The sequence below is a fragment of the Tinamus guttatus genome, unplaced genomic scaffold, assembly GCF_059628265.1.
Source record: "Tinamus guttatus ecotype Peru unplaced genomic scaffold, ASM5962826v1 Tinamus_guttatus_pri_ptg000383l, whole genome shotgun sequence".
Classification (NCBI taxonomy): domain Eukaryota; kingdom Metazoa; phylum Chordata; class Aves; order Tinamiformes; family Tinamidae; genus Tinamus; species Tinamus guttatus.
The window spans coordinates 1,894,509-1,908,096 of NW_028288917.1; the positions used below are offsets into that span (position 1 = coordinate 1,894,509).

General features: G+C 34.9%; 1 protein-coding gene across 1 annotated transcript in view; it reads right to left on the reverse strand.

The window, feature by feature from the left end:
• Nucleotides 1–477: 477 nt before the first annotated feature.
• SNTG2 (syntrophin gamma 2) overlaps nt 478–13,588 on the reverse strand; it is a gene marked incomplete at its 5' end in the record, with an annotated part of 130,316 nt that continues 117,205 nt past the window's right edge. Inside the window, one exon of the mRNA XM_088530604.1 lies at nt 478–795. Within this exon, the coding sequence (XP_088386730.1) occupies nt 664–795 (132 nt within the window). The remainder of the gene's footprint in view (nt 796–13,588) is intronic.

Sequence of the window (13,588 nt, forward strand, 5' to 3'; positions counted from 1 at the left end):
AGAATGCCTACTATTAGAGTCCTTAGGTTGTGATCCTACACACGGCCCAAAGCCTTTCAGCTGATATAACAAGACATTTTAATACACAATTAACAATATCTTGTGCATTTTTGGGATTACTTCATATGATTAGAATCAAGCGAATGCTTAAATGCTTTCCTCAAACAGAAATGGAGAACTTATGCTTTGCCAGAGATAATTCTCAGGCCTTAAAAAAATGGATAAAGGAACTATTTTTTTTTCAAATATAATAAAACAAAATAGATAAAATTCGCATTCTGATTTTTGTCAATATATACTGCGTGTCTCCAACTTTTCAAAATAGACTGAAGCTTCAAATTTTGGCCACAAACTTTGCAAATGGTGGTTGATATTTCATATGCAGCATATGGAGTATATATGACATGAGAACAGAAATGACACCACAATATTATCCAATAAATATTTGCTCTGAGCTTTAGATTAATTCAGAAGACAACAAACTGATTCAGTTTGTTAACTCATCAGATTCAACAGCAGTGAACAGTGTGAAAACCGTTGGCAATACAGATAACACACCTATACGCTTTTTATAAAATCACAAACTTGCAATATTGTGCATGAAATAGCTACTTTCTTTAAGAAAATAATTTATTTTCCATAATCACAACAAATAATCTGATTTCAGTTACTGTACATATATTTCCTTGCAATACTCTGGCTGTCCATAAAGACTGGATCCACAGCTGCGACTTTTGCTGCTATAAAGGAGTGAATACAGTGTAAAACTGCTGTCAGATCCTGAAATTCAAGTTCCTGAAAGAGGAGGAAAGAGAAAGAAAAGAAGAGAGAGAGAGAGAGAGAAAACAAAAAAAAAAAAAAAAAAGGAATTATATTCAAGGCTACACACAGAAAACTAAACACAGAAAAGAATGGCCAGCAAACAACAAGGGAATTTAAATGAAAATATATCTCTTTAAAGGAAAGTGCAAAATTAGAAAGTGTTATTTTTAAAAGACATATAACCTTACCTCTTTCAATAGAATGAATATGTCACTTTAGTTTTCATTCTTTGTGCTGCCTTATTGTCGGAAAATGAAAACACATTCAACATGCAAGAAAAAGACATTCAATGTATTTTAAAATATTTGAACGAGTAAATACATCTCAGGCACATGTGGTGCCAAGACATGGTCTGGAGGGGGTTAGGAGGATGCCTACTTTGGCAGCCTCTTAGGAGCCAAACAATCAAACTTGTAGGACAGATGCAAGTCAGAAGCCGAGGTAAAGAAGTCAAACTATGGTCAATGTACAGAAATAAAGGCTGGATGTGTAATTGACATGCCCTATATCAGCAAAAAAGGCAGATTTTTACTCTCAAATAGGTTTTGAACTTTCTTGACTTATACAACTTGCATTTAATCACTTGTGCACAAATTACAGATTTCTTTTCTCCCAATTTCCCCAACCACAAATAGGGTGACTTTCTGGCAGAAATACAGCAAATACAGTGTGAAAATGTGTTTAATGTACATAATATTATATGTGAGATCTGCATTGGTAAGTACATTGCACAGATATATGGGAGGGGTTTTTGTTTGAAGAGAAGATATTTGGTTTCAACAGGAAATTTAGTTAAAGGCATAGGTTACATAACAGTTTATCACACACAGTCTATCTGCTTTCTTTTAAGAAGAAACCAAAGAATTGGACCTTTGTTTTTTTCTATCATAATATTTTATGATCATCTTCAAAACAAAGAAGTTACCTCAAATGATATGTCTGGGATTCAAGATTACTATTCAGGAAAAGCTACTAATCACACTAATTTGGGATCAAAGGCTATGGATTTACCTGACAGAAGTAGTTTTGCTACTAATAATGAATGTCTTAAACTGTTAACTACTATTTATGACATTTTATTTTGTGATACTTTAGCTGCCTAGGTCATACTCAAGAAATCAGTGATTGAAATTACTGTAAAAAATCAGGAGAAGGAGAGTTACTCACATGAGTAATGACTTCAGGATCAGGCCAAGCTTGCTAAGACACGCTTTTGGGAAATGAAGATATCGATCCACAACAAATTCAGCCATAAAAAGTATAATGCATTTATATGGTACCTTTTATCTTTCAGGGAGCAGAAACCTGGAGTTACCACAGGTATTCTGAAATTGGAGCAGGATGATAGAGGTCGTCTTTATGTACTATAACCTACAACCTTTTTTAACTACCACAAGTAAACTGAAACTGCTTTTCATCTTGTGCAGATTTACAGTGTTCCCCCAAAGATATTTGGCACTTGAGAGATTTACTTTTCCATCATGAGATTTTTTTTCCAATGTCTATTACTATTATATTTTCAATTCTCTTGTGATTAAGCACTCCCAGAGATAAATATCTTTTTGTTTCTTTCCAATGGCTTTATTTTATTGACTTTTTTCTTTGAGATGCTTAGCTTGATTCCCTCAGAAGCTAAAATAATGAGACAGGTGTCCTTGTAAACATACTGATACTTGAACATACTGTGCCGTAAATAACAGCTATCTTTTTATGCTATAGTGACAGATACCTATATTATTTTTAACAAGTATTTTACATATCTCTGTTGTATGATACATTTTTACTGCCTCCTGTGACAGTAAAGTATTATCAAAATGCTGGGTATACACCCCCAAGGACAGTACACAACTATCTCAGGTGTTGATACACAATAAATAATACTGTGATTTCATTACTGGAAATCAACTTCTGAATAAGATTGGCAAGCCAGGATAACTTTGTTCAAGGAAAATCTGCAAATTAGATTAGCCCTGTTTCTTTGCTTCTGCTTGGCAGAATCCTCAGGGTAAACTAAATATACTTTGTATTGAAAAAGGTGTACCTGGCTCAGTAGAAATCAAAAATCTATTTGGATTTGTTAAAAAGGCACAGTTGGCAAACAGTGATACTGGACAAAATATTTCAATTTAAATATAGGACAAACTCTGCTAAGAGTTTTCACATGAAAGAAGTGCTCACCAAGAGGCTGAATAAAAAGAACTGATCGGGAATTATAAATGATTTTAAAAGAATCTGTTAAATTCTTCTTGATTAAAATTATCACAAAGATAGGAGATCACTACTGATTTTTGTGTACCAATATAATAGGAGAATTAAAATTGTAGATACTTATTCTGCCGCCCATAATGCAGAAAAAAAAAATGTATTTGCCATTTTGAGAAATAGTCAGGAATCCTGATGGGGTTGTGAAAAGAGTAAAAAGTACTTGATCAGGCACAAGTGGAAAATAAAATAAAAATGGGGAAGAAGGGGAATGTAACTTATTAGATTTAGCATTTGAGGGCTCTACTTCATGCTGAAGATGAGACTCTACTGATTTTTTTTCAATCGAGCACAGGTTCTTTACAACCTCAGGCACATGTAGTTTATTGTCTCAGTGATTTTATTCCCACTAAGCACATTTATTATCCTCAGACAAATGTAATTTCTCATTATTGTCTACTTTCTCCAACATAAGGTGGTAGTAAACAATATTACTATGCAGTAAGAGCAATAGAATAGCATTGAGAAGGTTCCCAAGATATGCTCTTCCTGAAGTGTACCAGGCATTACAAGTGCCTTTATCTCCTGTGAAACACCCAGGAAAGCTAGAGGGAAAGGCCTGCTCAGATATTGTAGCCTGAGGACAGAGAAAGTTTCCGCAACCAGCTGTCCTCCTTCTGGTTGCTTGCTGAATGCAGACAGAAGCCTCAGCGAACACTGCTTTCAGTCACAAATACTGCACAGCACATTTACGTAGAGAGTTTTAGATGCATGTAATAATCAATCCTTCTGGCTCATCATCCACATTTTAATCACATTTTAATTCTTTACAGAATTTGGGAACCTAAACATTTCTCAACAAAATAGCTTGGAGACTTTGCTAACAGAAGTGAAGCAACTCTCTATTCCTTTCGATAGTTGTTCTCTGAAACAATTGCTAACCAGTTTTCCTACAACTTTCCAAAAAAAAAAAAAAAAAAGAAAAAAGCTGAATTCAGGCGTTATGCAGAGATATTTTTCAAGCTATTGCTTTAACTATTAAAGTAATAAATAATTGAAAATAACTTATAATGGGATATAATGTGCCCTTACTATATTTCATTTCTGTGTTTGCCTTCTGCATAGTGGATGAACATCTTAGTCTTTATAATTACCACAATAAAAATCATGTATTCTTCTATCTGAAAGCAGTGAGCTCAGGGGAATGGATTACAGAAATGTGACAAAAAATTAAGTAAACTTATATGAGATGTTCAGATCTGATTGAGGTCTTGGGAGACTGAGTAATATTCAGCTTTTGTGGCTTTTGCTGCTTTTGAAAGCAAAGCTCTGCTTTCAGGGTATGTAAAACATTCCATGGATTTGCAATGTAATTCAAGCTGCTTTCCGACTATCAGCATCCATAGTCAGCCAGGGCAAGTATCATACAGTATCATATTCAGCAAGATGTTGCTATGTGTGTATATTTTATTGTTAAAAAAAAAAAAGTTTCTAAACCCTTAGCATGATTTAAATGCTGCACTGAACATGCTCCTGCATTATCAAAATGTGAACATCCTTGTATCCTCTAGAATGTGCTGCAAAACTATCAAGACTCCTGAGAACGGTGGGTGGATATTCCAGCTTTATTCAAATAAGACAGAATTGCAAGAATCAAGAAGTATGTCTTGATGAGACTGCAGCCTGCTTTGTTAAAAAAGGAAAAGGGGTGGTGGGAGAGAAAGGAAAAAGGTGACAGAGGTAATGGAAATAGAAGAGAAAAAGGAGAGAGAGAGAGAGAGAGAGAGGAGAAAGGGAAGGAAGAAAGTAAGACAGAAACAGAGAGAAAGACTGGTTCTTTCTCCAGTTTTACTTATTTTCCTGTCATGCTGCACCTCCATTTCTGTGGTAAGCTTGCTGCTGTTCCTATGAATTGCAGAAACATGAAAAAGATAAGAAAGTATACAAAATCCCTTATTTAGAATAGAATATATCCACTGTAGAGGTTCTCATTCTGAAATGTGTTAGTGGCTATGAATCCCTATGAACTTAATGGAAATTACAGACTGGCACTTCCAAGATTATAAAATAGTGGCAAATATAAAACACTTCTACACTCCAATAAAAAATAAACTAGAACTAGAGGTAATGGCCACAAACTGAAGCACCAAAAGTTCCACAGGAACTTAAGGAAAAATTTCTTAACAGTGAGGGTGACAGAGCACTGGAACAGGCTGCCCGGAGAGGCTGTGGAGTCTCCTTCTCTGGAGATCTTCAAAACCCGCTTGGACGCAGTCCTGTGCCATGTGCTCTAGGTGACCCTGCGTGTGCAGGGGGGTTGGACCAGATGATCTCTAGAGGTCTCTTCCAACCTTAAGCATTCTATGATTCTATGATAATAGGAGCATAAATTGATATTCCTGATGAGTCGAATGTGCTACTTTTAACATTCCTGTCTAGTTAAAAAGGAAGAAAATAATGTAAGATTAAAGACAGATGTAAAACTCTCAATCTTCTACTTTTGCATGCTTGTTAGTCATCATATTAAAAATAATAGAATAAAAAAAAAGAAGAAAATTCTTGAGAGCTTATAGCAAAGTGCACACTTAGATAATGAGCAATATTGGGCATTAAGTTGCTGGAGTATTCATTTAGGCATCATACTCAAAATCAGATTTCGTTGTGAAAGAAAAATGAAGAAGAAAATGTTGATGAAAATCCCTTGAGGAAGAGAAGTCCAAGGAATTTGTATTACAATATTTTTTGGTATAATAAAAAACTGCTTATTCTATTTTGATTGACAGATAATGGAGCATGTGTGGAAATAAGTTTCTAAACATATTTTATTGAATAGATGCATATTGTAAATAAATACAAATAAATAAAAACATTGTGAGATAAATCTAGTGCCATTATGTAACCTTCATTGTTCAAGTTTTCTGAGACTGGACTGAAGAACATACATTTTTTTTCAGTGGAATACAATCCTTAAAGTAAAAGACTACAAGCCTTAGCATATCAGCCTGGGATGACACAGGTGCACCTGAGGTGACCTAACATTCACTGCAGGGTGGACTTCAGACTGCTCTGACAATGTTATGTGAATAAACCATAGAAAAATATGAGAAAAGCAAGGGTAAAGATGTCTCTGGCCTTTGCAACACACCTTCTCTGGCTTCTGCATTGCTTATGTTACAGATTGAATATGGAACAAAACTGGAGCAGCCTCACCTGTGTGTATGAGAGAGTTTGTCCAGCCTGTTGAGATTTACCTTTTGAATAATACTTTTCTGCTGTTATTTCTGGTACAACTTATATATAACCAAAAGAGAAGAGGTATTGCTAAAACTACGTGTGTGAGAAGACAGGCTTTATTTTCTCCAGCTAACACTGCAGGACCCTCAATTTGAGGAGTTATTTTCAAGAAAGATGCTAGTTTGGGGAGCAGTTATAAAGCAGAGTAGCCAAATGGGTGACTCATTAAGTGCTCTACCAGCAATTACCAGTTAATTCACTTTCCAGCATTCCCACATTTTTAATATTTCACATATGGTATACTGCTTTACAGGACTGTCAGATTAAGTTAGGTTATATGTGAGAGTGTGCATTTGTGTGCAGCCACATGAAGAGAGGAGCAGAGCCTGGAAGGTGTCCTGTGCAAGACTTCATTAGAGATGGTCCCTGATGGTGGTATCAGAGGACTAGGCCTCTCTCCAGGGAGTCATACATCCGAAGCACTCTCAGACCAAGCTGATTTCCGTAATATGTGAGCACGATATCACAAGAATGAGTGAGGCAAGGTGCTTGCTGTTTGAGGGATCTGATGTCCATACTAACTTCTTTTTCAATCCTTATGGTGGCTTACCAAAGGCAGATGCTGGGGAACAGGGAATCACATATATTCAAAGCAGAAGTTGGGTGCAGATTTTTGTGGGTTGAGGAAACAGCTTGCTTAAAGAACTAGTATGGTGCTAGCAAATACAGATTACCAACAGATCGCAACAGAGGAGGGGAAAGATGACCAGGATTTTAGCTTTGAAATATGTTTTTTATGGTAGGAAGATATCCCTGCCTCCTGGTTTGCGGAAATGGAGATGCTGTATAGTTGGGTGACTTCCAACAGCAGAACATCTGGACATATTTTTGAGGGTAGAAATTTGGCTTCCTCAGTTTTTGTATATAATTGAATTTCTCCAAGAAAATAACACAATGTCATTTCTTTCAAATGAATGTATTGCTCCCACAATCTATTTTTCATTCTACATTCTATTTCCCTCCATATCCAGCCACGCAGACCACTGAGTAGCTAATCATTTAATTCACTCTGTGCCACCTAACTCCACCCTTCTGCTTATTGCCCCATTTGTGATTACTGATTTTTTTTGTTGTTGTTTAATTAAGGCTCTCAGTGTATTTCTATATGTATTTAGAAGAATTTGTAGATATCTAATATTTCAATACTCAGGGCTATTTCAGTTAACTGTCTATCTCCTAATAAGTGGATTAAGCATAACAAAAGCATTAGAAGGAGGACAGCAAGAGAAGAACATAAAAGATTGGATTAAAGCAGTGGGAGGACAAGACTGCAAAACTGTCACTGAGAATATGGCACAGAGCTGGCACTGAGAATATGAAATATGTACACATTGAGCTGACTGGCCTCTCTACACATGCAAAATCAAGTAAGAAAAATAAATGCTCTTTTTTGTCCAGCTGCCTAAAAGAGATTAATTTATTAGGCACCATAAAAAGCTTGCTTGCTTAGGCCCACTACAACTCTTAATTTTATCGAATACTCCAAAAACTGTTAGATCATCATTTGAAGAAGACATGAGTCTACATAATAGGACAGGTAGATAACAGACACTGATAGATAGTGTTATTGTACCCTGTGTCTTTTACAGCTTCTTCAAGAACATTGTCAAGCCTCAGTGTTTACTAGTCATTCACAAAACTACAAATACTACTATTCTATCTTTCTGAATATTATTTCAGTCCTTCAGATTGAAACAATAACCAGACTTCTTGGAGAAAAAAAAATAGATAAAGATAGCTAAGATTTTAAGTCTAGTCAGCAGAAATAATCAAAATAGCAGAATAAAATCTTGCTTTTTTTCTGCTACTTTTTGCCAATTCTATATCTCAACCAGTATACAAGGGCTTGACTGATGGTTGCCATAGCATGTTTAAGAAGAGCAAATGTATTAGTAGCTCACAGCTTGTTCAGATTGTTGTAAATATGCAAAGATAAGTTATCAGCAATGGAATGAGGCATGAAAGCTTGTTCAGCTATAAACTTTTACTTGGCCTCCTGTTTGTGATTTTTATTTGTACAAATAGCAGAACAATAAGTTAAAATTGTCCTCTAATCTCACAAGCATAACAACCAGTTCCATGATGCCAGTAGTCTGTGACAAATGAATTGCAACTCAATCTATAAACTGTAGCTAAATTTTTAATACTTGTTCTACAGGGATCTGAAAGAGTCAGCCAGTTTTTCACTTACAGCTTGAGTGAGTCTAAATGTCACTGTCTCCTGTTAAATCTGGAACGCTTTTAAATGTTGCATTGGCAGATGAAAACTTTGCTAATGCACAAGAAATTTATCTGAAAAGTCGTTTCAGAGATCTTGTCTGGTGCAGCCAGTGAAATTAATTTCTTCCAGTAAATATTAGCATAAATTTCAAACAGCAATCAGACTGTACAATCCTGCCACATGGGCAAAGTCTTTACTCCCATCCACCATCATTTTGTGAATCACTATAAAGGTCTCAATTTGTTCAATAATAAACTTCCAGATGTCAGCAACAGAAGATCCACGATAATAGAAATACAGAATTGTTTGAGTGCTAAATTACAGAAAAATGTTGCTATAAAGAGAGAACTTTGCTGTTCTCTTTAATTTGCTGTATACCTCAACGCTACAAATGTGGAATAAATATTATGTCAGATGAATACAGTGAGCGAGATGAATGTAGTCAAGTGAGCAAAGGAAAACTTTGCATACGCACTAAGATAAATATGTAAGGTTCTCAAGTTTTATGCTTAACAGACAGGAAGTACATGGGACAAAATTTAGCTGAATCTTTGCTATAACTCATCCAGTTACACCATGATTTCTCTGACTGGATCATTCTACTGAACATTATGCTACAGCAGTATGAGCAGAACACAGAGAACTGCATTCAGTCTTGCTTCTGTCCCTCTTTCCCACCACAAAATAAGTTGGTCTTGTGTTGAAAGTAGCATTGCCTTAATTTTAATTGCTACTGACAATAATATTTTTCATATCTAAAAATTATACTTTTTGCAAAAATGTGAAATCATTAATGTTGAAAATTCTCTTTTTAAGTTCATCCAGACTGTTTTATTTCAAAATAGTAGAAAGATACTCAGAAGAATAAAAAAACTTCTTTTTTTTTCTTAATAAAATATTTAGACCGATGAGACCAAGCTTGTAAAAGAGGAAATTTAGTGAAAAAAAAAAAAGGTCTCTTTACCTTTTCAGTGTGAATGAATTGCAAAAAAATATAATACCATCTTTTCCTGAGAGTAAAAAGAAAAGGATTCAATACTGAGAAGAAAAGGAAAATGCTCATAAGGCTCAATTAAAAAGAATCTTATGTTCTGGGTTATTACTCCTTAATGGGGCAGATAAACTATCAATCAAATCCTATGAGTATTAATCTTGGTTAAAAAGACAGAAAAGAAAGAAAGAAAGAAAAAAACAAACTTGGAAAATCAATATACCTATTATTACTTGTCACTTTTCAGTAGGGGGTCCTGAATTCAGGTGCACAAGCTTTGCCCAAATTTGAATGTTTTGGTTGATATTTATCTACAACGGCAATTTTCTTCAAAAGATTACTTTTGCAAATAAAATTTAAGCAAAAACATTTTAATCATTCCTGAGCTGATGTGCGAGAAAAATCTACTATTTTCCCCTCATTGAAAAGCTCTCATAACATTTGCTTTAAAAAGCACTAGTATATACCAGGTTTCTTGGAAGACTCTGAAATTTGGCAGGGGGGTGATTAGGAGATGCATTAGGAGATCATTTTTTTACTATTCTGGTGAAATTTGCCTACATTTGTTAATTGGGAACTATAATTGCCAAAGATACTTTCCACTGAGCATGCTCCAACTTCAGACTTTAACTATGCAGAAATTAAAGGGGTATGAACCTTGAACTGGGGAAATTTATGTGTGTTATACCCTTTGCAAGAAACTGATTGAAATTACCTTTAGTTTTTCTTTTTCAATCACTCTTTGTGTACCTTATAGTAACTTAACTTGTGTACTTTACAGTAGCTTAATTTAGGCAATATTTACCAACATTATTTACGAGTGTTTTGTGGGACTATGACTAAACCAAGGCAGATCACATCTCTTGTTTCTCTCCAGGGCAGCTATCCTGTCAGAAAAGGGAAAGAAGGCTATAATCTGTTCCCAACACTCTCTCCCACTCTCTTCTCCGTCGATATGGACTTAGTAGTAGTCATAACTACTACCAACTTCTAAATACTAACAAAACTAACATTAAAAATATTTTAACCGCTTATGTTTCATATTCTGACTTGTGTTTATAACTCCACAAAAAAGACATGAATAGGCAGCTCCAACCCAAAGTGTTCCATTCAAGGAAAATAGTCTTCCACAATCCTTACAAACTTTACACTAATATCATGCACGTGAAATGTTTCATAACTAACCACTCTCTTCTACCTCTCAAAACAACCACAGAGGTGCTCCTTCATAAAGATATATTTACGTGCTAAGTTGCAAACACTTTTTTTTTTTTTTAAGAAAAAACACTTATTTCATGTAAGAATGAAGTGATGAAATGATATGTGGGCACGTATGCAATTTTAGTTTCATTTTTCAAATTCGGGGTAGACACCTTGAAGAAACGGAACTTGCGGAAGTATGGTGGCTAGTTTCAGGAGGTCCTGGTCCACTGCATACTTAGGCAAAGGCAGGGAGATCATTATCCTCCCCTGTCCTGACCAGCAGTTGGGGGCAGCTGTCTGCTGGCCATCCATCCAACAAGGATTATCTAACCAGTTAATACACACATACCTTCAAAGCAACTATAAAAAGTGTTTTGTATTTCCCCACTGTCAGCCTGGACAAACCTTTGTCATGACTTGAGAGTAGTATGGATGCATTACACTAACTTTTGGGGGATTTAAAGAACGGATTTGAGTGGAAATATGACTGGAATTATTAAACGTACAGTAAATTTGGGGAAGTATTGCAGTAGAAAACTATGAGGGGAAACTCTAGGGAATATGAGGGACCTGAGGGAGAAACTGATGTTCAGAACATAGGCCTTTTTAGTCCCTTTCAGCAGAAAAACACTTATTTTAAAATAAAAAAAAAAAGTTTTTTTTTTTTTTTTTATCTGAAACAGAAATGTACAGTAAAAGCACTTTGCTCTGAATTTATAGGAGAAAAGTATCTCTAGCTAGTCACCAAGACACAGAAATAGAATTCCCAAATGTGATTTTTTATTTTACTTCAAGAATTTATAAGCATATAAAATTAAACTCCATCAGGTAAAATTCTTTGCCTGAACTCTCCTGTTTATTAACTCTCCTGTTTATTGCCAAGTGAACAGGCTTAAGTCACCTGTATCAAGCTTTATTTCATGTGCAGTGGTGTAGAAATGAAACTTCTGCTACTTGATGATATTTTCTGTTTCTCAGTATTGGTTGCACTTCACACTACAGCACCACTTGCCTCTATGAAATCTTTTCTTCTGTGTGATAAGCAGTGCTAGATATTGTATAAGACTATGACTATCATTGCTGTTTATTTCTTGGACATTCTAATTCTGAAGTCTAAATGGTAATACCATTTACAACTGTGGTTTACAATTCCATATACATCTGGTATATATGTAGTTATCATTCTGTATGTGTCCACATACTTCACAACCCTGTATCATCTCCCTTCTGATAATTTCAAAGTACCGTATAAACATCCACAAAAACTCTGAGAAGTACATATATATTTTCATTACAGCTATGCAGAAGAATCTTATTCAATGTTTTGCTAAATCAGAATCTCAGGATAAAACTTGCTGAAAAAATATTATTATAGGTCATTTTAATATTCTGCAAATAACAAGAATTGAATTTTCAAAAAAAAAAAATACAATACCTCTATAAATTAAAACTTAAAGAGAAACAAAAACATAATTACAATGAATGGAAATACTTTTTAAAATATTCTTATTGCTCTCTCAAAAGTAAAAGGAATGATTCAGTATTAAAGCAATAAAAATGGGTTGTAGCCAATTATTGCATATGGGCTATCTATCCATTCAGTACATGGATTCAAGGATTCATGTTCCTTTTTTCACACTAATACAATCTTCCTGTCTGACCTTGAACAAGTTACTTGAACCATGTGCAACAAATGATCATGTATAACATGATGATAGTAGTTCTTTTTTTATCTCCAAGGAGTACTGTGAGGATGACTTACTTAGAAATGATCTGCTCCCATTGTCTAGTTATTATAGTACTCTGTATTTTATAGTAGATATTATCTTTTACTGCAGAGGCAAATAATAACTTGGGTTAAGTTTGCTGATGAATACTAAAAACTTTTATTACAAGGAGATACCACAAATACTAACCTTTTAAACCAAAAAAAAAAAGTCATTTTCTTCTGGAAAAAATATTTTAGACAAACTTTACAGTGATATTTATACATAATTGAAGGAAAACATAGTCACATAATCAATACATTCTGGAATATTTCACTAATAATATAGATATACAAAGGAAGACACATTGCATTTGCTGTTATCTCCGTGTTAAACAAAACTGTTAGGTCATTTTCTTCCTTTTTTTAATATTAGAAAAGAGAGGTAATATCAGTTCTGCCTTTGTGCATGCTCATTAGAGCATATTATCAGCTTACAATAGGTAAGTGACAACCTGTGAAACCCCAGGGAAGAATATTTGGGCATATTCATAGCTTTTCAGATTTTTTTGTTTCCCTATTCTCACTGACTTTTGGTCTGCTAGATCCCAGCCGAACCCCACTTAGCTTCCTCTTCTCCATGACATCACATTCTTCTCATTCCTTTCAAATTTCCCTTTCATTTCCTCATATTTTCTTGAACCTTTCTTCAAGCTTCTGTGTTCATTATTGATCTCAGGCTCGATATTTCATTTATGTAAGTTTTATCCCATCCCCTAGATGATACACACAATAGCATCAAACTTGGGATCACAGGGCAGAATTTGAGCCCAGGTGCAGGTGTTACAGCTACACTGACAGATGACTTAGATTTGAATCCTGAATTAGGAACTGTCGAAGTTCAGTTTCACAACTTTGTACTGATGTTTTCTAGAGGGGAAAAAACAGACTCTAGAAATGCCTCACATATGGAGTAGTGCCTGTACATCATCAGAGTTTAATGCCAGGTGTTTCACAACACCAAGAACTCTCAACTCACAGTGGAACAACAGCTTTCAGAACATTCTTGGCCTTTTGGAACATTATTTCTTTTTCTAAGGTTATAAATGCTATGCCATGTTTTGCATGATTTTCATAAATAGCACAACAA